Source organism: Mustela nivalis (genome assembly GCF_964662115.1).
Source record: "Mustela nivalis genome assembly, chromosome: 10".
NCBI lineage: Eukaryota > Metazoa > Chordata > Mammalia > Carnivora > Mustelidae > Mustela > Mustela nivalis.
In genome coordinates, this window is record NC_139029.1 from 77,250,149 (window position 1) to 77,276,302 (window position 26,154).

The following is a 26,154-nucleotide window of genomic DNA, read 5'->3' on the forward strand; positions in this document are numbered from 1 at the left end:
CCATGGAGGCTCCCGAATCCACCTACACTGAGAGGTGTGGAAGACTCTGGTTTCTGACTCTCAGAAGACTAAAAGCCTGACCTTTCCCCAAACAGCATGCAGGAGACCTAAGAAACCTTCGTTTATATGTCCTGGGGAGGGCAGAGAAGATGTCAAGCAGTATCACTCAGCAAGGACTGCTTTGTGTAATTCTCTGACCATTTTCTACGTTGACATTTGCACTCACTGAAAAACAAAACAAAACAAAACAAAGAAACTTTTCCATTTTCCCCAGAACAGCTGAGAATGCACAGATCCCAGCCTTTAGGTTCAAATCATCCCTGTCAGTAGAGGACTGAAGACCACTGTCAGGCAGCTGGTAGACCAGTAGGCATTTCCCAGTCCCCAGGCTCTCTGCACCACCCCTGCCACACTGGTGGTTGGGGGTGAGTGGGGGAGGGGAAGATGCCCAGCAGGGGCTGAGCTCACCTCTGACCCAGCTGCTCCTGGCTCAGCACACCGGGGGCCACCAGGGCCTGAACGTGCCCCATGCCTCAGAATGCATGACCCCAACCACAACAGCTGCTTTCAAGCACCAAGGGGTAGAAACACAACTTGAAATTTCAAAAATAAAAATTCAACAAATGGGGCTACAATTTGCCTGGAGACATTCTTGGCTATTAAGCGACTGACACTCGGCTAACTCAATAAATGTGCCTTCTATTAAACAGAATCTGTTAATCCAGTACATAGACTTTTGCAACTCTGAACCCAATATTTCCTCTGTGCACAAAAAGTTTCCAATCTGCAGAGAACAGACACACTTGTATACAACTAAAATGCAGGTATTTGCATGTGGACCTTTACACTATAGATCCCTCTGATTAACTGCAAGCTAAAGACATATTTGCATGTCTGGGGAAACATCCTGCTTTGTTAAAGAGAAAGTAGAAAGTTCTAGAACTTGGTGGTTCTCAAGAGGAACCAATGAAACAATTTGGGGGGTGAGGGCACGGATACAGCCCAGAGTTAGATATGTAAATCAGTGTTTTGAGGGACACCTGGGTGGCTCAGTCAATTAAGCCTCTGTCTTCAGCTCACATCATGATCTCAGGGTCCCAGAATAGAGTCCCGCATCAGGCCCCTTTGCTCAGTGGGGAGCCTGCTTCTCCCTCTCCCTCTGCCTGCCGCTCCCCCTGCTTGTGTTCTCTCTCGCTCTCTCTGGCAAATAAATACAATCTTTTAAAAACTCAATCAGTCAATCAATCAATCAATGTTTTGAGAAGAATCTGCACAGATCCAAAGCCTTCCACTTTGCTTCCACTCAAAAGAGCAGACACTGCAGCATGGTAGGTAACTTACCGCCTGGAAAAGTATTCCGGATTTTAATTTGGGATCATTCTGCAGACTTTCTGGGTCCCGTCAGTTAAAACACTTGTGACTAGTCAGTCAGCTCTGCTCATGCAAACTAATGAAACATCACATTGTCCCACCACATGCTTCCACAGCACACAGGGCCGAAGGGATTAGGCACCAGGCAGCTGTTCCCAGGAATGCATGCTTCCACGTACCCGAAGACAGGAAGAGGACCTGCACCGCTCTCTCAGAGCCGATCCTTTGGCTATCCCGACAACACAGACATCTCGACAACAGGAACCAGTCCCCTCTCAGCCCAAGGAAGGTCCCAGATTCAAATAAAAATTCACCCTTGAAGATAAGTGACTCAAAGGGACAGCAGTCAAACAAACGCTCCTGTGGAGAGGAAATCCTGTCTGCCCACCTCTTGGGGAAGCCTTACTCTGCCTGCACAACAAAGGCTCCTTCTGTGACATCAAGCAGCAGGTTTAAGAGCACCCTGGCTTCTCACTTTGGCCACCTTTCAAAACCACAAGTACATCCAAGGGCAGCCAAGACAACAACAAAGCCAAGAGATACAGTCTCCAAATGAGGAGAGACCAACTCTCCCTTCCAGGCTTGCCTTCTGCCTGGCTCCTGGTGGCCAAGACTCCATTTCCCCAAGGTGGGTATTCAAGGTGCCCTGGGTTTTAGACTCTGGGGACTGCAAGCTTTCCAGGCAAGAGGATAGCTCAGAAGATGCCCCCAGCCGAGGCCAAGCTTTTCGGAAGACTGTGGGGCCCAGTGTCTGGGGAAGGACCCACAGCACTCTGGGTTCTAATCCTTGCTCAGTCACCCACTAGGGTCTGAGCTCAGGTGCCTCAACATTCCTGAACCACCTTCTCAACTGTGAATGAGAACAAAAACTGCTGCTACTCATGATGAAATCTGCCAGGTCTCTCACGTGGGGTGAGGATGGGCACACAGGATAATTTATGAGCATATCAGTAAGGATATTTTAAAAATATAAAATGTGAGAGAGAGTAATTTTTGTGGCTAGGACACATGTTTATAAGACTGATTAATAGTACAAAATTTTAGGAAATTTCCTCTGTTTTGCCTGGGGCCTTCCACAGGGCAGATATTCAATTAATATGCAATTATAATAAGGGTAACTTTTTAAAGATTAATGAGCTAAATATATTTGTCAGGAAAATAGCAAACTTGAAATTTATCGAGTATTTTACAAGGCAAAAAGGTGTTGTCTGGTGGGTTTCCCTCTGAGTGTAGGTGGGGTGTACAAGAAAAGTGGTCTGGGCTTTCCCAGATGACCCCATTATCATTGTGCCAACAGCAAATAGGACAAAATGGAAGATTTTCAGACTTGACGTCCAGGCAAGTCACTGTCGAGTGACTGTCAGGCAAGTCACTGTCACTGAAATTAACCTTTGAATTCATTATGAACAAGTAAGGCCAAAAAAAGTTAACCTCAAACAAGTCCCCCGAACCAAAAAAAAAAAAAAAAAAAAAAAAAAAAAAAAAAATCAATAATCTTGTTAAAAGTAAACCTAACTAGTCTCACACCTTGGGGCCAGAGATCTAAAACTCTTAACTTTAAAAGCTCCCAGCATGGGGTGCCTGGTGGCTCAGTGGGTTAAGCATCTGCCTTCAGCTCAGGTCATGGTCCCAGAGTCCTGGGATCAAGCTCGGTGTGGAGCTCCCTGCTCAGTGGGGCAGTCTGCCTCTCTCTCTGCCCTGGCCCCTCCCTGGGCTCGTACTCTCTCCCTCTCAAATAAATAAAATCTTTAAAAAATTTTTTTAAAAATTTACCAGTTCCCAGCTTCCAGTGGTGAGTGAGTGAGCAGTGGGTGGTTAGTGTTTTCATAGCAGCTGAGCTGTAAGAGCTGAGTTAGGTCTAGAAAGGCTATTTCGCCCTCAGGGCAGCTCTGCTGAGGTACCTCAGGCAGTCCTCCCCATCTGGGGGCCCAGATTCTCATTCATACCTTTTTGTCCCTTCCTTTACAGGAGCACAAGCTTTATTTGCTAATCCTGTGGCTTGTTCCAAAAAAGGAACTGAGGCAGCTAATAATCATATCAGCAATATTTAAAAGGATAAAAATAATAATACAAGGTACTTTGAACTCCTCAAAACCGGGAACACCTCAAGATAGTTTTTAAAGTGCATTGCGTGAACCAAATACAGGGGCGTCTGGCTCAGTTGGGAGAGCATGAAACTCTTTAGGGTCCTAAGTTTGAGCCCCATGTTGGGGGGTAGAAATAAGTAAATTAGTAAAATAAATAAAATTACTCAAAAAAATAAGTAAATAAATAACATTTTAAAATAACAAAATCTATTAGTAAGGCCAGGGAGCAAAATGGGATTTTATGATCCTTCGACATGACCTGCTCACTCAGCAGTAACCCTAAAGGATAGGAGTTCTTTACTTCCTGTATTCGCCTTTCACAATGAGGTATTTTAAGTTAAGCGACGGCGTTGTGAATTTGGACGAATGTAGTTCTGAATGATAAACACACGTAAGCCAGCAGAGCTTGTCAAGTCTTCCACAGCCTGGACTTCAAACCCAGGACTCGGGCCCATCATCTGATAAGATCTTCTACAGAGATCTGACCTCTGTCCAAGTCATTTTCAAATCAAAAAGCTTTGAACTCCTGGCAGGGTTGACGGCTTGGACCTTGGGTGTTGATCAAGGACTTCCTCAAGATAGAAAAGATGACTCCATTACCACCCCTTGGGGCTCCTGGGAGCTGCCCCCTTGTGAGAGCTGGCACCCAGCCAGAGCCTTAGAATGTAAAGGAGTGAGTTCGTGAATGGCCTCCCTAGGGCACACAGTGGACATGCAGCTCACAACAGAGTTAACTCCATAAATAAAAAGTGGCTACAGGAAGTCAGGGACTACTTGGCTCTGACTCTAGGAGTGCTTGTTTTGGGCTGGCCAGAAGCTCTTCTTCTTGGTTGCCTCTTAACCTTCCCAAGAGGGAGCAATGACAGCACCCATTCTGCGTGTTCCATGCCAGTGATTCGGTATGAACAATACCAAATTGGGCCACTTCCACACCAACCTAGGCCGCCAGCGGGCTGCCTGTGAGCTCTCTGAGCTGGGAGGTCACCCAGCTAGATTTTGCAGAGCAGGTGCAGGGCTTTCTAATGCCCAGGACACCCTGGGGAATCTTATGAGCTGACATCGGAAACATTTCAGGACTCTCCAGCACTTTCTACAGAGTATATTGGCCTCTACTTGTTTTCTTCTTATACAACTGCAGTTAGGGCCCTAAAACAAATTCTGACCTCCTACCCGCCTAGCTCTCTCCCAGGAATCTGTACTGTCCACCTCCCAGCTTGCTACACAGCAGCCACAGGCCACACCAGCTTCGTCTGGAGTTTTTTCAAACATGCCAGACTTATTCCCACCTCCAACTTTTTGCACTGCTCTCCCTGTGCCTGAAACAGCCTTCCTCTGGTTCTTCCCATGGCTGCCTTCTCTCATTACACAGGTCTTAGCTCAAATAGCATCTCCTCAGAGACCTGTCTGCATTATAAAAAAAGAAAAAGGCCCACTAAATCTTCAGTCTATTGCGATTTCCTTCATAGCACTTAATCTGCAATTAATGTGTGTATTACCTGGGCCCTTCACTAGAATAGTGGCACCAGGAAGACACCATTTCAGATGCCTCATCACTATCCTGTCAGTTCACATCCTTCCTCACCCCACTAAAGGGCAAGAGCAGACTGTTGGAAAAATTTGGTTGCCAGAACATCTTTAAGGTCGGACCAGCCCTTCGGTTCCGCTACTAAGAGGGACTGGGCAGAACTTTCCTGGTGAAGCTCTAGTGCTTAAAAAAAACCAATGTACTCTGACAAAGATGCTCAATATATAGATATTAAACAAAGAAGCGAGCTAGGATCAAAGTGGCTTTCTTTGCTGCAGGGTCGGACAAAAAGAGACACCAGGAGATAAAACAGAAAGAACCAGCCCCTTCTCTGCCCGATAACATCACAGGTTGCTGATCTTCCCCGGCAGGAAAAGGAAGGCAGTTTCTAAACCAGCTCTAACAAGCAGAAACTAATCACAGCCAGGCCCAATACAAACCCCGGACAAGAAGCTTTTATAACCGTAAGGCTTTTTTACCCAGATCCCTAGTGGGTAGGAGAAATCAATCCTTGTTGTAAAGTATTCAGAAGCCAACCCGATGATGGAGCCAGACCAAATTTTACTTCAGCATGTTGGAGATGTGGGTCCTAATTTATAGCCATCTTGGCATCTCTATAGAATCAGATGGACACAGCTCAGAATATGATATCATGATAACAAAAACATATACCCGTGCTTCCTTTTGAGGGACTTAGCAATATATAGGAAGTCAGCTGTAAAAATACTCTCAAATACTAGATACTAAGAAACAGTTAAAGTTTTTAGGTGTTATAGTTTTTTATGCTATGTTTTTTTAAAAAAATGAGAGTACTTATCTTTGAAAGACACATACCAAAATATTTACAGATAAAACAGGGGCTGAAATTGACTTCAAAATAATCGCAGAGGAAGGCAAGTGGGCGGGAGTACAGACAACATGGGGCTGGCCCAGGCCCAAGCCCAGAGTAGCTGGAGGGTGGTGGGCCCTTGGGAGGTAAACTCTTCGCTCTGCTCTGTACAGCTGACATATTCCTTAACAGAAAGGCTTTTTCAAAAAAGCCCAAGTCATTTTCACTTGTGGCATTAAAGAAGTTACCTGAAGGGGCGCCTGGGTCGCTCAGTCCATTAAGTGGCTGACTCTTGATTTCAGCTCAGGTCATGATGTCAGGGTTGTTTAAGATCAACTCCCGCACTGGACCCCACGCTGGGTGTGAAGCCTGCTTGGGATTCTCTCTCTCTCCCTCTGCACCCACCCCATCCGCTCCCCCCAGGTTCTCTCTCTGGGAAAAAAAAAAAAAAAAAAAGTAAATAAATGAAGAAGTTACCTAAAGGTGAAGGTTTCGCCTTTCCAGTCTTGCAGGGGGTGCTCCTGGATGATGGCCGGGGTCAGAGGAGAGTTCTGCCGTGGGGATTTGGAATGGGGCAGGGTCCCTAGGTGACTGAAGTTATCACAGGACCTGATGGGAGGAGGGCCCTTTTTCTTCCGTGGGAGGGTGCCATGTATAGACACGTCCTGATAGGCATCTCCAGGATGCTCAGCTGGAGGGGACTTGCTGCTCAGAAGGTCCATGGACGAGGCCAAAGGGAACTGGTGATTCACTGGCATGTTTCTGGGAAGGCTCACAAATTTTCCTGCAGCCATAATTCTCGGCTCCTCTAAAGGGAAGAGAAAAGAGCAAAGACATGAATCTCAGGCCATCACAAGAACGGACTTCCTACTCACAAATAGAAATGGAGACGAACTGTAGAACAGAAGAACAGGTTCGTGGAGCATTAACAGGACAAACAGTGCATGGCATCACCAGTGAAATGTAATACAAATGGGAAGCTTAACCATGTCCCTTTTCTGATCCTACAGAGGAATTCTCCTGGGTTGGCAGCACATCCACTGATGAAAAAGGGCAAACGTGTTTCAGAGACTCTAGGGCCACATGAGCCATTTTATTATTTCAGATGACCGAAGCTGATGGAAAAGCATGACTAACAAAAAGGACTCTTGAGGAAGTACTCAAGGTTTCAAGGTAAGTGCATTAGAGAACACATTATAAATGTTAGATAATTAGCCTCCATCTTCCCACCACCCTGTACATGATAAGAACAGGTGGAGATTACTGGAATTCCTCAGCTGCTAGGACATCAGTGCCGACTGGCCCCTCAGTTGTGCTACCCAGGGTAACCAGGCAGAATTTTTTCTAGCAAAGACTTGGTGCTTACCAATAAATCAATGTACTCTAATTAACGAAGACGGACCAGGGTCAGGGGTGAGGAGGTGGGTCACTCCTCCCTACATGAATGGGCTCAGCTGCAGAGGAAAGCTCCTGGGGTGAGGGTACATTGTCCCCCAGAGGGGTCGGAAACACGCCTGCCACTAGCAGGGTTAAGCAGCAAGCATGTTGTAGTCAGGGAAGAATGGGAAGGAAGAGAAATAAGACAAAAGGAGGGGAAGAGTATGGAAAGAAAAAGAAAACATGTACTAGGTTGTATACAAAAGTAGACCCAACAATTATGCCCAGCTACGATCACTAGCAGAAATGTTCACCCTGAGCAAGAGGCAGCATACGCCCACCTCCCCCTCCCACAAACAAACTATGGTTTTGGCCTCAGCCAAATTAGACAAGTCATTTTTAAGGCCAATATTATAGGAAAAGAAACCCATGCCTGAATAAAAATTAGAACTAGTCCCTGGAGACATTAAGGATCCAGAATCCATCCCACCCACCAGGGAACCAGACTGGTCTGGACAACACAGCAGCCTAACTCAGTCTGCCTGATGCACTGGCCTCCCTGACACCGGGGAGCAAAACATTTCCTTTGCTCTGTAGTCTGTCCTAAAGCCCTGCAGCCCCCATTCCTCACAGGCCACCCCTCTCCACTGCAAAAGGACAGCTTGGAGTGAAAATCATTACTGAATAATACCCCTGCAGAGTCCATTCCACAGAGGAAATGGGGCCTTGGGATGTGGCCTGAAGACAAGCAAGCGCACCGCTGCAGAAGCTCACGGTGTAGCGCGCAGAACTGGGATAAAGGCAGCACGAGGGGAACGACAGACAACAAAACATCCACAATCCCTTGCTTCACCTGCGACAGACAGAAACACACAAGTGCCAGGGGCTGGACAGAAGGAAAGCCTTCCTACAAGGTGTATGATCCTAATGCTGTCTTCCTTCTTCCCCAGACCTGGTCATTCTGGGGCCTGTCTGCTCCATGCCAAACTGTGACCACACAGAAGGCCTGGCTCACGGGGGTGCGAAACAAGAGGACTATGAGTCCCCATGTGGGCCGCTCCCGGTTCTGGCCAGCACCTGGCACAAGGTCAGAACTTACTCAATATTAGTCATCACTATTTAAAAAGAAATCCAAGCTCCCTGGCCCTCCCTGCCTAACCACCAGTGACGTAAGCCTACCAGGATTCCTTTACCCTACACACACACACACATACACACACACAGCCCCTCACAGTTGTGACTGCTTGCCTGTCCAAGCTGTCAGCACCCTAGGGAGGCCTAGATCATTCCAAAGAGCCTGCTGGGGAGTCCCAGAGCAGCACAGAACCTCTTTCTATGCAGAGGGATCGTTGAACAACTCTCTCCAGTTCTTTTTTTTTTTTTTTTTAAGATTTTATTTTTTTATTTGACAGAGAGAGATTACAAGTAGGCAGAGAGGCAGGCAGAGAGAAAGAGGAGGAAGCAGGCTCCCTGTGGAGCAGAGAGCCTGATGCGGGACTCGATCCCAGGACCCTGAGATCATGACCTGAGCCGAAGGCAGTGGCTTAACCCACTGAGCCACCCAGGCGCCCCCTCTCTCCAGTTCTTATGATGGGTAAAGGTTGCCCTGGCTCCAACGCTTCTGGCCACAGGTTTCTTCTCTGCTTATCCAAGATCTCGATTTCAAAACAGGGCTAAAGTGCTCAAGAATGCCCTTCAGCAAGCTTCCCATACTTCAGTTTACTCTCTGCATTGAGGGTTAACACGTGCCCTTCCTACTTTCAATTCAAAATACACTGAAATACTTCTTCCATATAAGATACTTAGAGAATCAGTGATGTATCAGCCCCAATCCCTGACCAGGAACTCAGAATCACCAGGGACCCTTTATATGCTGGAGGGAAGAACAATTAATCTCAACAAATTGACTTGAGGAGCATCTCAAACAGGGCGATGCTAGAGATGAGACATTGTGGAAAGATTCTGAAAGGTCAGGAATCATATGGAAAAGCCTTCCGAGAGGATGCTAGAGGCAAGGAGGTGCCTCCAAGGTTAGGTGCCAGAGAAGATCTGGAAGGGAGAGAAAGAAGCCGGTTTGTGTCCAAGTGGGTAACTCCGGGACTTCTGGAAAGGAAAGAAGGGAGACAGGCAGGCCCGTCAAGCTGCTACCCACAAGCCAGTGAGGAAGGATTTAGAACCCTGACCTCGGGCAGTGGCCAAGCAAAGGAGGGACAGAGGGAAGAATGAGGAGTTCAAAGCCACAGCCATGGGAGGACAGTACGATGCTGTAATGTGCAGAGTGGGTAAGAAGAAGCCTCCTGCAGGAGGGAGGCTAAGAGGCTGGCCGCTGAGCTGGGGGCATGAGGAACCAATGGCGCAATTCAGTCTTAGGAGATGAGATACTGGTATGTTCGCTTAGGAGCCAGAACAGGATGTGGATTTTTAAAAATCATCAACATAAAAGGAATATTTAAACCAGAGAGCAGATCCCTTAGCTTGTTATTATCAACTATGATAACAGATGTGAAAGTACCTCTTAAACTGTCAGGAACCATACAATATCCATGAATTATATTCCTGCTCTCTCTCACCATGGCTGCTTCGAGCCTACAGGGCCTAAAGCAAGGACTGAGTTTTGAAAACCTGAAGCTGGGGTGGGAGCAGGGGGCAGTGGCAGTCCTCCAGCTGGCTGCACATAAGAATCTTTGGGAAGCTTTTAAAATCCTGACACCCAGGGCGCTGGGTGGCTCAGTCGGTTCAGCCTCTGACTCTTGATTTCTGCTCAGGTCGCAGTCTCAGGGTTGTGGGATCGAGCCCCACGTCTGGCTCTGCGCTCAGTGTGGGGTCTGCTTGTCTTTCTCCCTTTGTTCCCCAACCCCGCTTAGTATATGAAATCTTTAAAAAATATCAAAATAAAATCCTGGCACTCAAGCTGTGACCCAGACGGATGACATCAGAACCTCGGTGAGTGTGACCCTGGCATCAATCTTTTGAAAGCCACCAGTATTGTCCAAAGTGGAGTCGGGGTTGAGGCCCACTAGATAAGCAAATCTCTTTGGTAAAGAGCGACTCGCACTCGGACTGGGCTACCCAAGGAACAGAACAGAATGGCAATGAGGAGGGGTCCCTCAAAAGAAGCATCAATTCATTCTTCTCATCACCACACACAGGAGGCAGGGCCTCCTCCATGGTGGGCACTGTGACTGGTGTTGGGGACAGTGTCAACAACAGTACTCACAAGGTTACTACTCTGTGGTGGAAGCAGACAGCAAGTCCCGGCCACACAAGCTGGTGAGTCTCAGAGCTATGGGAGCACAGAGTGGGGACCAGGGTCTAGACTCAGCCAGTGGCCAGAGAAGGCTTTGCTGAGGATGGGATGCTGAGCTGAATGATGTAAAGCAGAGTTTAATACCCGGAGGGAGAAGATTATCCAAGCTGAAACCTCCAGAGAATTCTTAGCTGCAGACAAACTTGAAGTATGGAAGCCAGGCTCCCCTCTACAACCCACTACTTCGAAATTGGGACTCTTCCCTCATTAAAACATGGGCTTGCCCTGTGTGTAGTCACTTGGAAACACTGGCTCGACCCTGGGCCCAGTGTCATGCTTGACTCAGCCTAAGAGTGGGGGAGGTGGGCCCAGACCAGAGACACAACTTCCAAAAATTATAACTAAAAGTGGGACGGAGGGCAGAAGGGGGAACTATAGGTGGAAGGAACTCATTTACAACCTTACTACAGCGTACTCCCTGTATTTCCTACTTGACCCTTATTCGCTTTTATTTTTTCCAGACTCTAGAAACCTAGGGCAAATCCAAGGGAAGGAAGTACATGGTATGTAGTTGGGATCTAGGTTCAAGGTAAGTAACTTTCAATTTTTTAACTTTTATTTATTTGAGAGAGAGAACACAAGGAGGGGGAGGGAGAGGGAGAAGCAGACTCCCTGAGGAGCAGGGAGCCCAACTTGGGGCTCCAGGGCTCCATCCCAGGACCCCGGGATCATGACCTGAGCCTAAGGCAGACACTTAACTGACTGGCCACCCAGACGCCCCAAGTACCTTTCATTTTGAGAGCAAAGCCACTTACTACATTTGACTCCACCAGGCAGAATCTCAGAGTGTTACATATAAGTAGGATCTCAGAGAATCAGGCCCAAATAAAGGAAGTAAATGTTCATTCACTGAGTATATGTTGTCTGAGGGCTTACAATGTAGCGGGGATGAAGACTTAAAAAAACTAGACAGGGTCCTGGCTCTCATGGAGTGTAAGTTAGGATGGAGGGGGTGTCCAGTCAAAACAGACAAGAAAACATACCAGGTAATATCCCAGCCTCATCGTCCTAAAGAACACAAACCAGGAAGAAATGATAGAATATACCAGTTGGGATGGAGAGCTAGTTAGATGAGGGTGGTATGGGAGGACTTCTCTGAAGAGGTTCCTGAAAAAAGACACAGAACCAGTCAAGAGAAGCTGGGAAGGGAGTTCCAGGATGGGTACGGGGCAAATCAGAGACTCTAAGGTGGGCACAGTGCTTGGAAAAGTATGGTGAAGACTAACCCCAATTCTCTACTTCCTGGCTCCCAGGTTTTCTCTACTTGGTGATGCTTCTGTCTCAATGTTTCTAGCCATTACATGCTTCTTATGTACTTTGTGATTTCTTTTTTTTTTTTTTTTTAATCAAACACAGTATGACTCAGAACCTAGGCTTTGAAGACAGACATTCACAGGGCCAAATCCCTATTCTGCCATTTACTTACTGTGTGGACTGGAACAAGTTACTCAACCTCTCTGACAGCTTCCCATTTGTAAAAATGGGTTAAAAATAGTTCTTCTGTGGGACTGCTCTGAAAAGTAAATGCAACAGTGTACAGAAAGCCCTGGACATGTGGCAAGAGCTCAATAAATAGCCGGTCTCCTCCCAGCAGGTCAGGGACCAGGTCTGTCTTGCTCAGCATGGTATCCCTATTACAAAGAGAGTTCACAAAAGAAGTCACTGCTTCTGGGAAACACCGCAGCCAGGAAGGATGGGGAGGTAAATGTTTTAACTCAGAGCCATAGACATAAACACCAAACCAAGTAGGACACAGACACACACAGGCCCATGGAGAGAGCCTACAGGCAGTCTTTAATGAAAGAAAAGCCCAGGTGAGACTTTGGCCACCTGACGTCACCTCTCTCCACTATGCAGGTAAACAGACACAGTGTCCTAATTCAGTCTAATGCCAGACCTTGAAATATATACAAAGGTCAAAGATTCTGCATCTTGATATGAACATATGAGACCTTTGTGAATGTCCAAAGAGCTGAAATCTCAACAGGGACAAGACTGAGCCTGAGCAACTCCCACCCTCTGTGCTGCCCTCCTAGTCCTGCTCACCGGCTGTCTCTGAAGTGCTCCTGACCAGCGGTCCAACTCGCTGGCTTTGCAGAGATGTCCCGAAGAAACTGAAGAGCACATGCTAGTCAAGGCAGAGACAGGCAGCCCGCTTGTTTGGATTTTTCCAGTTTATTTCTAAAATGAGCTATTTTTCAAGTTAAACTTATAGAGGGTCACCTGATGTGGGAGTTAAAAGCTTTGCCCAATTTGAAACTCTGGAAATGTAACTGGGTCAGCTGCCCAGTTATGACCCCAATAGAGAATTTCTCATTTGGATATGGAGTTTTGTAACCACTCTGCAGAGTCAAACAGGAAGAGAAGATTAAAAAATTGGCTTAGGCACTTAGAATGAAGTTTTTCTTCAGTTTAGAAATGAAGAGTATCCCTATTTTCGAAGTAAATTTATGAAGTCTAGCCAAATGACTGAGATATGAATAATTCTTCCATGGATTGTATTTCAAGCAACACAACACAGAATTTACATGATAAAGTCCTTTCTATATGAACAGGAGATTGAGATCTTGGTTAGTCATCTGGAAAGGCCAGGCTTCTCGGCCGGTTTAGAGAAAGCTGGAGGTAAGAGAGCCCCCGCATGGCACGCCTTTCACATTATATTCCATACACTCCCCTGCATACCCCCACACAACAGCTTGACTTGTGGCTTCGCCACTATTAACTGGGCAGCCCCTGGACGGATGCTCTGTTGAACCCCCCTCTCAGCACCGAGGCCTCCCCTTCCTCCCGCCTCTGTCCTTGGCAACGTGCAGGAAGATCATCCGCTCCCAAACTGACCTTCCCTCCGCCAATGTATTTTCCTTGGACAGATCTGTGCAGCCTTGGGAGATAAGTTTCAAGGTTTAAAAAAAATCTCTGAACGCCTGGCTCCATTTTTTATCCCAGCCAATGGCTCTGGGCGAAAGCACACGCGAGGCTAGGTAAACGCTCTTGCCCCTTCGGTGTACTCTTCCTCAAACGAGTTAATGCCAAAACCAGTTTTCCACCCCAGCCACAACCCACCGTGTTGCCCACGGAACACTTCGCCTTGCCAGCTGCTTCGGAGCCCACTCGACCGCTCCCAGACAAGTGTCTACACCTGATCCAACTTTTAAAGTGGTGGCAGCCGCTGCCGCTAGGGAAAGAGGGGCTGAGATCCGAACCTCTTCCAGTCGCGTCCACCGTCCCTCCCTACACCTCCCCTTCCCTCCCCTCTCCGACGCAGAGGGAGCGACACAAGCAACTATTCATTCTTTCCCAACAAAGACAGAGGGAGGGGGATGTTGTCCACAGTTACTGGGCAGGCTCCTTCGCTTTCTTTGCAAACTCTCAGAGATTAGGGGAGAAACTCGCTTCCTCCAAGCCCAGAGCTTCCAGCGGAGCCCCCAGGCCCCCGCGCCCCCGACCCCCTCGGAGAGGGGACCGGACGAGCCAAGCAAGGGCGGCCGGCCGAGCCGCCCCGACCGGCGGGGGACAGGGTGGGGGTCGGGGGAGACCAGTGGCCGGGAAGATGCCGCTCGCGAGCTAAGAGCAGAGATGCTCACGGCACTGCGCTGAGCGGCTCCCGCCGCGGGCCACGTCTGGGGAATACCGGCCAATTTCGAGGGCCCCGAGGGCACAAGCCGGGTCCGCACTTCAGCCACTCCTGCCTCCAAACGCCAACTCTGCTGGGGGCAGGGGATCGCCGGCTCAACTTTCCCCCTATCCTAACTTTCTCCAACAAACTTCCCAGCCCGTCCTCCCAGACGAGGGGGAGACCAAGGCGCCCTGGGACGACCAGCAACCCCGCGGGGCGCGCGGCCGACACTCACCTCCCCGCGCGGCGCTCGGTGCCGGGGCTCTCCCGCTAGGGGCTCAGAGGCGCCCCTCGGCGGCCCCCCAGCCGCGGCTGCTCCCAGGGCGCGGGCCACTCATGGTCGGCGGGGCGTGCCCGCAGAAAAGCCCGCGCGCGGATCTCCCGTGCGCCGGGTGGCTCCGGCGGCGGCGGCTTCGGCGGCGGCTCCGGCTCCTCCAGCTCCCGCCCCGGCCCCGGCAGCTGCAGGCGCGGCTCTGAGCCCGCGGCGCGCGCTCCAGCCCTCAACTGGTGATTTGCGGCGCCGCGGCCCCACCCCGGCTAGCCGATTCGCGCGCCCTCGCGGAACCCCGAGACATTTACATGCCGTGACCTCGCCTTGCCCTCCTCTGCCGGGTTCGAGAGTTTGGTTCCCCTTGTATTCCCCCCGCCCTCCCAAAAGTCTTGAAGTGAGGATTTGGCCGCTTCCTCGCTGTACCCCTCTAGAGGGACAATACTCCCTATTCCAGTCCTCCCCCTTCCCCGCGTTAATTACCCGGCTGGTCGGCTTTGCTGTCTGCAGACACCTGGCTGGCTTGCAGTTTAAAGGGCTTTGATGAGGCAATGATCCAGGTAACCACAAATAACCAAATCCTGGAACAGGCAAATCAATCATACCCACCTGGACAAATTGAAAGCAAAGTGGGAAGTGGAATTGGCATTTCAGTACTAGGTAGGCTTAGTGGGGTGAAAAAGTGGAGCCAACTGGAGGTCTTACATTATCAGAAAGCAATCAAGACCCTTTATAAAGCTACAGACATAGTAACTGGCATCAAGGGTAGACAAACTGACCAATAGAATAGAGAGTCCAGAAGCTGATCTACATTAAATGGTCACGATTTATGTCAAGGATGCTACTGCGATGCACTGAGAAAAGATGGCATGTCTTTTCAGTAAATGATGCTGGATTGACTGAATACCTACATGCAGAAAAAGGAAGAATCTTGACTCCCCCTACCTCACACCATGTAAAAAAAAAAAAAAAAAAAAAAATCAATTCCAGATGGATTTTAAATCTAAATGTGAAAGATAATAAACCTATCCAAAGAAAAAAGAAAAGAAAGACCTGCAAGGCAAAGATTCCTTAAACACACAGTATCGGTTATAAAGGAAAAAACTGATCATTGGACAGCATTAAAATTAAGAACTCCTGTTCCTCAGAAGACACCATTAGTGAAAAGTCAAGCCACAAAGGGAGAAAAGATCACTGCAACACATGTATCCAATAAAGGAGTTGTATACAGAATCTATGAAGAATGCTTATAGACCAGCAAGAAAATGGCAGAATATCTGACTGAAAATAGGTAGAATATTTGAACAGCATTTCTCAAAAGGGGATAAACAGGCATTTCTTGAAACAAAACAACAAACATATGGAAAGTTTCTCAATTACTAATCATCCCAGAATGAAAACTGAAGATGCAATCTCTCACTTTACACCTACCAGAATGGATAAAATTAGAGAACTTTGAACAACACTTTACAGACCTGTTTGGTGAAATTAGCATGTAGCCTGTGACCCAGCAATTCCATCCCTAGGTTTGTTGTCTACTCAACAGAGATTTATGTACACATTCACCAAAAGATATGTTCAGAAATGTTTATAGCAAAGAAACCCCCGGGGGGTGCCTGGATGGCTCAGTGGTTGAAGCCTCAGTCTTCCGGCTGGGTCCTGATCCCAGGGTCCTGGGATGAAGCCCTGTGTCAGGCTCTCTGCTCAGCGGGGAGTCTGCTTCCCTTCCTCTCTCTGCCTACCTGTGATCTCTGTCTGTCAAATAAATAATATCTTATAAAAAAAAAGAAAAGAAACCACCCAAGTGCCCACCAGAAAGAGATAAGCTCTGGGCAATAATATACAGTAATAACAACTACCTCTATATTCAACAAGATCATATTCTCACAAATAAGATGTTGAGTGAAAGAAGCTGAACACAAATGCATACATACTATATACTTCCATATACATGAATTCCAAAAACAGTCAAACAGTTCTATGATCTTAAAGGTAAAGATAGTGGTTATCTTGAGGATTGGGTTATCTTGAGGGATAGCGGTTATCTTGAGTGGATTATCTAAAGGGTTGGGTTGGGTAGTGATGGAAAGGGAGCCCAGAGGAGGCTCCAGATGCAGGTAATAATACTCTATTTCTTGAGTCAGGTGCTGGTTTTATAGATGTGTCCATTTTATAACTGTCCTTCATTTTATAAAAATTGGTTTGTGCACTGCTCTTCTTGCATGTTCTATTCCAGTAAAAATGTTTTGAAAATTGTGCCACACTGGGTCTTTGGGGGAGTGGGAGGGGCAAAGGGAGGAGAGAAAATCTCAAGCAGTCTCCAGACACAGCACAAGCCTGGGGCCCAGTCTCACCACCCTGAGATCATGACCTGAGCTAAAATCAAGAATCGGAAGCTTAATGGACTGAGCCAGCCACCCAGGCACCCCTACGTTGCATATGTGTTATGTCATTTTCATCCTTTTGAGAAAGAATTATTGGCAAGTCTGTAAGATTTTAAGTACAGCATCCTTAAGAATGAGTTTCTACATTTTCCTCACAGGTGTTTTTGTTATTATATTATATGTAATATATAATATATATTATTATATATTTATTTTAAAAAGGGTTTTTTTGGGTGAATTTTCCTGAAGTGTTTAGTGCAGTGAATGTCAGACCAGCCGGTATATATCTAAACTAAATTATCAGAAATACACTTACTGACTTTCTCCTGCTCTGAAGTGTCATTAAAAACAGTGATAAAACATGTTGGATTTTCTTGATTTTCAGAACTGCCTAAGCACCTACTATATATAAAGGTTCTACTTCGTGACACATGATAGGGAGATAGCAATAAAGAAGGACTAGACAACTCACATGTCGAGAGGCCTTGGGCAAGTCACTGTTCCTCTCAGTCCCCCCATTTCCTCATGAGTGAGTGAGTGAATGCATGTGAGAAGTCAAGGAAATAATAAATGTGAAAGTGCCTGGTATATAGTGGATATCATTAACTATACTCTACTTCATGACACATTCTATGTCTTCATAATACCCCTGGGGGACAGGAACCATCTTTAGCCCCATTTATATGGGAGGAAATAGACTCAGAAAGGTTAAGTAATGTCAACCATAAATTCACTCAAAAGATATTTGTTGCATGCCTACTATGTGCCAAGATCCATGCTAGTGAGAGGCAGAGCCATAATTTAAATCAGAGTCACAATTTAAGTTCAGTGGTCTTTTCACCACACAACTACTTTCACACTTGTACCCCCAGTGCCTGGCTCATAGTAGGTGCTCAATACATTAATGGATGGATAATAGCATTTTTAAACATATAGTTGACCCCTGAGCAACATGGGTTTGAACTGCACAGGTCTACTTATAAGAGGATTTTTTTGGATAAATACAGGACAGAGAGTACTGTAAGTGTATTTTCTCTTCTTTGGGATTTTCTCAATAACATTTTTTTCCCTTTGGTTTGCTTTATCGTAACAGTGCACTATATAATACATGTGACATGCAAAATATGTGTTAACTGTCTATGTAAGGTAAGGCTTCTGGTCAACTACAGATTATTAGTAGCTAAATTTTTGGAAAGTCAAAAATCATACACAAATTTTCAACAGCACTGAGGTCAGTGCCCCTAAACCCTGCATTGTTCAATGGTCAACCATAATTTTCTGATTAGGTAATATCGAGAATATAGTGGTATACTATGAAAAGTCCCTTTCTCAATTCTTTCTCCCAACTGCCCAGTCCCCCTCCCACCAGAGGCAAAACCACTATTAATATCATGTATTCCTAGCAGAGCTTCTCTAAGTGTGTGTATGTTATCCCTGACTCCTACTACAGGAAGTAACATACTATACCCACAGTTCTACACTTTGCTTTTTTTTTTTTTTTTTTTCACTTAGCAGCATGCCTCAGAGATTTTCTCATAGTAGTGCATTGTACTCCTTTGAAGAGATGTGCTGTAATTCATTCAATCAGTGCCCTACCCATGGACATTTAAGTTGTTTCCAAATCCTTTCCTATTACAAACAATACTGCAATGAATAACCTTGTATGTATGCCATTGGTATGTCCAAGCATATCCGTAAGGTAAATTTCCAGAGGTAAAATTCCCCAGTCGAAGGGTATACACTTTTGCAATTTCTATTAAGTGATTCAAATTGCCTTCCATTAGGACTGTACCAATTTATACCTCCCAGCAATGTAAGATTTTCCCCTTATGAGGGGCAGAAGGTCTTATTAAACTTTTGAATGTTTGTCAACCTGATAAGATGTGAATTTCACTGCAGTTTTAATTTCCATTTCTCTTATAATAAGCGAGGCTGCTCATCTTTTCATGTTCAGTAGTCATTTAGTTTTCCCTTTTGGCATCAGTACTCCCACTTTTCTATCCATTTGTAGGTCTTTTCATGATTAATGTACTAGGACCTCACTGCATGGTAGGAAGCTTAGATCTTTGTAGTATGAGCTGCAAAATTTTTTTTCAATGATAATGTTAAAGAAAAGAGCTGATATATGCAAAGCACTGTTACTTTAGGAAGCTCATTCTAGAAACCATGCAGAGTGAACCAAAGAAATCACCATGGGATACTGATTAGAAGGCTATGGCAATTGTCACATGACAAGGGCCTTGACCAGGCTAGTGGTAGGGGGAACGGAAGGACCAAAATGACCAAAGTTATTCCAAGAAATAACTGGCAAGAGTTAATAATTACCAGTATAATGATAACAATAACAGTAGCTATAACTGGGTTAGAAGTAACTACAAGCTAAGTACAATGCTAAGCCCTAACCCACGAGCTGGTGCTATTAGTGCCTCATGTCACAAAGAAGAAAAGTGGATTTTAGGAGCTAAGTAACTTACCCAAATTCACTGTAGAGGTAAGGAGCAGAACCAAGGCTAACCCAAGGTCTGTCTGACCCCAGTGGGCTGGCAGGTGAAGGAAAATGGTCAAAGGTCTGCAGTCCAAGAGGCTGAGTATTGCCTGGCTTGATGACAACTGTGGAAGAGGCCAGAGCCCCTGCCTTTGCTAGAGAGTAACGTGATCCAGTCTAGGCACACTGAACATTTTTCAACACCTTTCATGTACGTGATCACTCCTCCCTCAATGTCTGTGAGTCACAGAGGGTAGCAGTAGCCCCATTTTACTGATGGGAAGACTGAGGCACCCTGAAATTAAATAGCCAATCCCAATTAGAATGTCCAAGTCCATAACAGGTCCTCCATTAATATGTGCCTTTTAGCCCCCTCTCCTTCTTGGCATTTGTCACAGTTCATAGTCACACATTTATTTTTGTTATTTCTGCTTAACATCCATTGCTCTAAAAAATCTAAGATCCATGTCTGGTTTTATTTTTGTTTTGTCCTGAGTTTGGGGCCTGGAGCATTATTGGCAGTCAATATATATTTATTGAATGAATGAATGAATGAACTCCAGGCTTCTAGACCCTTTGTCCTCTATCTTTGTACTAATGGTAAAGCTCCCTTATAAGCTAAATAAATGTAATGCCATGGGTGCAGGTTGTGCTATGAACAATTTTAAGATTCAAAAAAAATTTTTTTTAAGTTTTATTCCTTTATTTGTCAGAGAGAGAGGGAGAGAACACAAGCAGGGGGAACAGCAGACAGAGGGAGAGGGAGAATCAGGCTCCCCACCAAGCAGGGAGCCCGACACGGGGCTTGATCCCAGGACCTTGGGATCATGAACTGAGCTGAAGGCAGACACTTAACTGACTGAGCCACTCGGTTGTCCCAGGATTCAAATTTCTCCAAGTGTATAGCCACCTTCCACATTAATGTTTAAACAATAAAACCCTGGACCAAAGACATACGAAGGGACAACATAACCAGTGACAGGGAGGTGATGTCTTCTAGACAGTGCAAGAGACTTTGCCAGGGAGCACTCAACCTAGAGTTGACCCCTTCCTGCTACAGAGTAGTCTGTTGACCTCCACCTACTCTGGGACATCACTAGGGAAGAGACAGCTGGGACAGGCATAGGGCAAAATGTAGTTTAAGGAAAAAAGAACTAAAATTCCAGCTTGGCCCAGCCCTAAATGACAAAAAGTAAGAAACAATGGATGTTTCAGCTATCAAGACCAAACAGGAAGCCTGAACTCGAACAACTGCAGACAGAGAGACAGAATTCCCTTCACGTTCTATATAACAAACCACTGACATGAAGAGCCGGCATCTCTGACGTGCATCAGAGCAGCCAGCATGGCAGTCTTTTCAGAAACCATACGGCTGAGGCACCTGCCGTGTGAAGAGCTAGCCATGGACTTGCCCTCAAGGACATCCCCTGTGTACTGAGCAGGGACATCAGCTCAGCCTCCAAAAGGTCTGTGTGATGGCTGCCAACTCGGTGAGAAAAGCTAAAGAAGTCCCTGGGGGAGGCCCATGGCTGGAAAGACCCTCAGACACTTAGCGAATGAGTGAGTGAGCGGTAAAGAGATGCGGTTCTTTACAGCGGAGGCTTATTTTCTATATAAGGTACACCTCAACCTGATGGTCTACATCTGAACTACCAGTTTCAGGACTTGCCTCATCACCAAGCTCTGGACACTTGTACCCCAGCTACTTTCTTAATTTAATGACCAGCTTTGCATGAATAAGCTTCTCAATGTATTTAATAATTGAAAAAAAAAATACACTGAAATATGTCTAGATAATGATGGAATTCCAGGTGATTTGAATTTCTGCATTTACAAAGCTCTCCTTTTCAGGTTTTTCTTTTCTAGTAAACATGTATCATTTTTATTATTTAAAATGTCACTTAGAGTGGCACCTGGGTGGCTCAATCAGGTAAGTGTCTGCCTTCGGCTCAGGTCATGATCTTAGGGTTCTGGGATTGAGCCCCACATCTGGCTTCCTGCTCAGTGGGAAGCCTGCTTCTCCCTCTCCCTCTCTGTCCCTCCCCTCTGCTCATGCTCTCTCCCTCTCTCAAATAAGTAAATAAAATATTTTTTAAAATGTCACTTTGGGGTGCCTGTGTGGCTCAATTGGTTAAGCATCTGCCCTTGGCTCAGGTTATGATCCTGGGGTCCTGGTATCAAGCCCTGAGTCGGGGTCCCTGATCAGTGGAAAGTCTGCTTTTCCCTCTCCCCCTGCCCGTCTGGGCTCCACTCTCTTGCCCACTCACTGTCCCTCTCTCCGAAATAAAACATTTTTTTAAAAATGTCACTTAGAAAACCAACTCATAGGGCCCTACATTATGGAAAGCATCACTAGGCTGAGGAGACAGGAAGCTGAGTACGTCATCAGATAGCATTGTGCAGACACAGAGCGAGAGGAGCGCTGGCTCGGCAGAGGTCCCCTGTTCTGTGTACAGAGAGAAGGGAGAGTGCAAAGTCCTGGAGACGGACTGTTGATGCTGGCAAAATAAAGAAGGGGGGGTTTTGGGAAAGAAATGCTTTGCTACAGAAATGAAGAAAGAGAAAACATGTATGTAAAACCTAGTACAATGGCCACTTGGCTGCCATCTTGAATCATGGTGGGAAAGGGCTCAGACTAGATGCTGTAGGCTGCCCCAGCCTAGGGTGGAGGGGAGCCCTGCCAGCATGGTCTAATGCAGCAGAAGGAACCTGGAAAGTTGGAGGAAATGAAGAGAACACAAAGCCTGCCAGCTCCCCTAAACAGGAATAGTCAAACTGAAAGAAAAACCTGACTTGCTTGGATGTACTAATTCAATCTTTGATAACAAAGCTGGCTTCCCACGTGAGTAGGTTTCAGCTGAATAGAATGGTTTGTGGGAAGTCAGCAAGACTCACTCCGTGTCCTTAAAAAAAAAAAAAAAAAAAAAATCGTCCTAACAATGTTATCACTTAAAACTCCAAGATTAGCTGCAGATTCCTTTCTATGAGGCACCAACCTCTCTGTATAGTCCTCTGTTCTGTAAAACAATGTTAATCCTTAATGGGTGACCTAATAGAACTTTGGCTCCGAAAGTGTCCTTTGCCCGGAAGCTTTACTTCTAGGAATTAGTACTGCAGAAACACTCACCTGTACACACTAAGATATTCATGGCAGCACTGATCATGGTTTAAATAAAAAAGTGTTTACCTGCAGAAGGATGACTAAATTACAGCACAGCTAGTCTATGCACCCACTGTGCAACTGATAAGAATGAGGTCATTCTACAGGAACTGATACCGAAAGGCTTCTGAAATACCACTAAGTGAAAAAAGCAAATTGCTCCATTAATGTAAAAATCACGAGCTTACATATTTGTGTGGGTTTATGTGTCTACATGTACAAAATGTGTGAAAGAATTTTCTTCTTCTTTTTTTTATGTTTATTTATTTATTTGGAGGGGGGCAGAGGACAAAGTCTGAAGCAGGCTCTGCCTTGAGCATGAAACCAGACAAATGCAGGGCTCGGTCTCAGGGTCCTGAGATCACAACCTGAGCTGAAACTAAGAGCCAGACGCTTAACTGACTGTGCCATCCAGAATTTTCTCTCATCAAACTGAAAGGTGAAATTGACAGGTGAGCAGGAAGGGACTTTGCTTTTTCCTCAATATTATTTGAAACTGTATGAATTTTTTCCTTGAGCACTGACGGCTTTCATAATTAGTGATAATTTACATAGTGCTTACTATGTGCCCTATACCATTCTTAAAGCTTTACATATATTATTAACTCATTTAATTCCAACAATAATCTTATGAGGTGGCACTATTCTGTTTTTTTTTTTTTTTTTTTAAGATTAAAAAAAAAAAAGTAAACCAACTTTATTTAGCTCAGAGGTGTGGAGGAGGCCATTGTCCCCACTCGGCTCCGGCAGCCTGAGAACAGAGAGAGAGGGAGAAGCAGGCTCCCTACTGAGCAGAGAGCCCGATGCGGGGCTCCATCCCAGGACCTGAGATCATGACCTGAGCCGAAGTCAGAGGCTTTAACCCACTGAGGCACCCAGGCGCCCCAAAGTGGCACTATTTTTAACTCTTTTTATGGATGAGGACATGGTCCCTGACCAGGTCACACAGTGATATGAAAAGGCACTGAGCTTTGCACCCATGGCATCTGGCTCAGGCTTGTACTGTAAATCACTAGATTATAGTACCTGAAGAAAAAAATGATAAACAAATAGCAAATAAACAAATAGCACTGGCTTTAGAATCAGATATGTCCACATTTGAGAATCCCAGTTTTTGCTGATTAGCTACATGATTCTTAGCAAATGTCTTACTTCCGTGTCAGTTTCCCCATCTGTAAAATGGGGATGACAGTGACATACTTCATGAGACTGCTGTGAGAACCTCACAAAATACATTCAGTGCCCAGCACTTAGTAAGCCCTTGTTAAATATGCATTATTTCCTCTATTGAGATTAAATTACCAGCACTTTAGTGAATATTAATTTAATTGGCTGTTTTCTCGATTAGCTGTCAAGAGGCATCTGGTGCTTCCAGGGTAAGCGGAGAAGGGGGACTTGGGAATAAGGGGGAATTGGCTCAGATGCAGAACGTGGAAAGTGCTAAATTAACCCTTCAGCTTTTGTGCAATGTTGCCTGAAGCCGGTGCAGTTAATTAATAATACTTTTATGGGTTTTTAAATCATTCTGGGGTAAAATACTGTTATCCCCATTTTTTGAAAGAGGGTAGTGCTGCTCAGGGGTTTGACCACAGGCAAATTAAATAACAGAACAACAGGATTGAACCCATTAAACAACAGAGCCAGGACCAAAATGTAGATTTTTCTTGTTCTACATTCCCTCCTCTTTCCCTAACCCCCGCCGCCTGACTAGGTATGGGGGCATCATGACTGAGAAGTGGGGACTGCAGCTTCTCAGAAGGAGAGCCCTACAGCAACAATGACAGTATGGGAGAGAGATCAGTGATCATGCTTCTGGGGGAGACAATCCATCCGTTCGCAGGCTGCCGGAGCCGAGTGGGGACAATGGCCTCCTCCACACCTCTAAGCTAAATAAAGTTGGTTCACTGACAAGCATGCCAGACCCCCTCCCTATGGGGTCCATACAGCCCAGGGGCAGATTCACTAACCCTTTCTCTCCGCTTTTTATGGTGCTTATCCTTACAGTAGTCATCACTCTGCAAAACAGGACAAGCATGCCATCCTGGAGGTCACAGGTGACCTCAGCAGGCAGGCAGCTGCCGGGAGGGAGGCAGTGGAGGGTTCCGAGAGGAGCTTTGCTCATTGCTCCCAGCCTAGCAACCCCTGGGCTCTGTCTGATCCTTCCTCATTTTCCTTCCCCTTGAGAGTACAGAGGTCAGGCAGAGCTAAGGAAGGACGTTCTGTTTGTGACGCCCAACCATACCACCCACTTTTCAGGCTCAGTCAGTCCCTGTCAGGTGGGGGTTATTACCATTCTCCAGAGGGAAGAGAGGCAGAGTTCTAAGCCTTTTTCCCCCGACAAGTCATGAATGTTGTATAGCTCACTCCCAGGGGAATGCCAAGGGTCTTCAATCCCAGGGCAGGATCCCCCAACTTTCTCTTTCATTCAGGACACCTTCTCCTGGCCAAAATTTGGATAATTCATAAAGCTGGGGTTTGCCACACTATTTTCTTTACTTTTGTGTGTGCTTGAAAAATGCCATGGTGAACAGTTAAAATTTAAATTTAAAAACCTCTTTGGAATGCTAGCCCATGAAGGTGATGTTCTGACAGAGACAATTTTGTGTTTGCCAGTGATTTTTTTTAAAAAAAAAAGACATTTCCTGTATGCAGGGTCAGCCATCCTGCATTGTCAGTAAGGAAGTGCTTGCCACACACCACACAGTTCAAAACCCAAGTGCAAGGGCTGGGATAGCAAGTGGGACTGCTGGAGGAGGTCATCAACTTGGTCCTTTCCTCTCTGGTTCTTCACATGAACCCCTCCCTCCCCGATACACACACACACACACATACACACACAGTCGGTATGGGGCTCTCCTCTTGGGGGTGACCATCTGAAACTCCTTTGAATGGCCTTCTTGATGGTACTAAGATTACCAAAACACAAGGACGTGGTCAAGAGCCCCTATAGGTGGATGCAGTGAGGGGAAGAACTGAAGGGTCTGTGGGAGGAAACACAGCCTGAATTCTAATTCATAGCTACACTCACCAGCACTCGAGGAAGAGCTTTACACCCATCATCTGGATCAGTCCCTTCAGCAACCCAGACAGGTGAAGGTTAAGCCCATCTTAGAGATGAGAACACAGAGGCTGAGTAACCAGCCCAGTTCACACACCTAAGATGTGGAGGCCCCTCGGCTGGACTTCCTGACACCACCACCCGCACCCCCTCCCAGTGTGAACCCCTGTCTCTCAGAGAGCAGGAGAGTTTGGGTTGAGCTGCTTGAAAATGGCGTGAAAGGAAGCAAGCCAGCTAGCTGGGTTAGCTCAGTGGCTGGCACTTGGTGGGCATTTGGGAGGTATTTGTGAACTGGACTTTTGGCACAGGGCGGGGGTGGCGGGAGTTTCCAGTGGGTCGAGGATCACAGTCTGGGCCTCCCCATACACTTGAATTTCCCCCATGGCAGGAAACCACATAGAAAGGTCACAGGTGCGAACTGTGAAGTCCCGGGCATCCACCCCCAGCCCCTGCTCCGTCCTCAGGGCTCTTCCTACCTGGCCAGGGGTCTGGGAAAAGTGGTCTCACCATTGTTGCGGCAGGAGGGGGGTGGGTGGGGGCTTGTCAGAAATGCTGCAACTCTGCTCAATGTCACATTTCTACTCTACCCCAGACCAGCCGATTAAAAATCCACATTTTACTAGTCTCCCAGGTGACTGTGCATCGGGCCCAGCCCCTGCTCAGCAACCTTCCCACAGCGGAATGTGC

At 46.4% G+C, this 26,154-nt stretch overlaps 1 protein-coding gene and 1 long non-coding RNA gene across 4 annotated transcripts in view; one reads left to right on the forward strand and one right to left on the reverse strand.

Annotated features, from left to right (window-relative positions):
• The window catches only part of BCAR3 (BCAR3 adaptor protein, NSP family member), a 110,657-nt gene extending 96,036 nt beyond the window's left edge, over positions 1–14,621 (reverse strand). Inside the window, exons 1-3 of one of the 3 annotated variants that reach the window (XM_082688252.1) lie at positions 14,348–14,595; positions 11,543–11,603; positions 6,290–6,620 (exon numbers count right to left, since the gene is read on the reverse strand). In XM_082688252.1, the coding sequence (XP_082544378.1) occupies positions 6,290–6,606 (317 nt within the window). In that variant the 5' untranslated portion in view covers positions 6,607–6,620; positions 11,543–11,603; positions 14,348–14,595. Of the gene's footprint in view, positions 1–6,289; positions 6,621–11,542; positions 11,604–14,347 lie in introns of all 3 variants that reach the window. The other 2 variants (XM_082688253.1, XM_082688255.1) reach the window with 2 other exon arrangements.
• LOC309843073 lies at positions 1,876–24,301 on the forward strand. The gene is made up of 5 exons (XR_014299932.1): positions 1,876–1,999; positions 6,823–6,985; positions 10,339–10,459; positions 10,958–11,025; positions 24,121–24,301. It is a non-coding gene; the product is annotated as an uncharacterized lncRNA (long non-coding RNA).
• Positions 24,302–26,154: the final 1,853 nt, after the last annotated feature.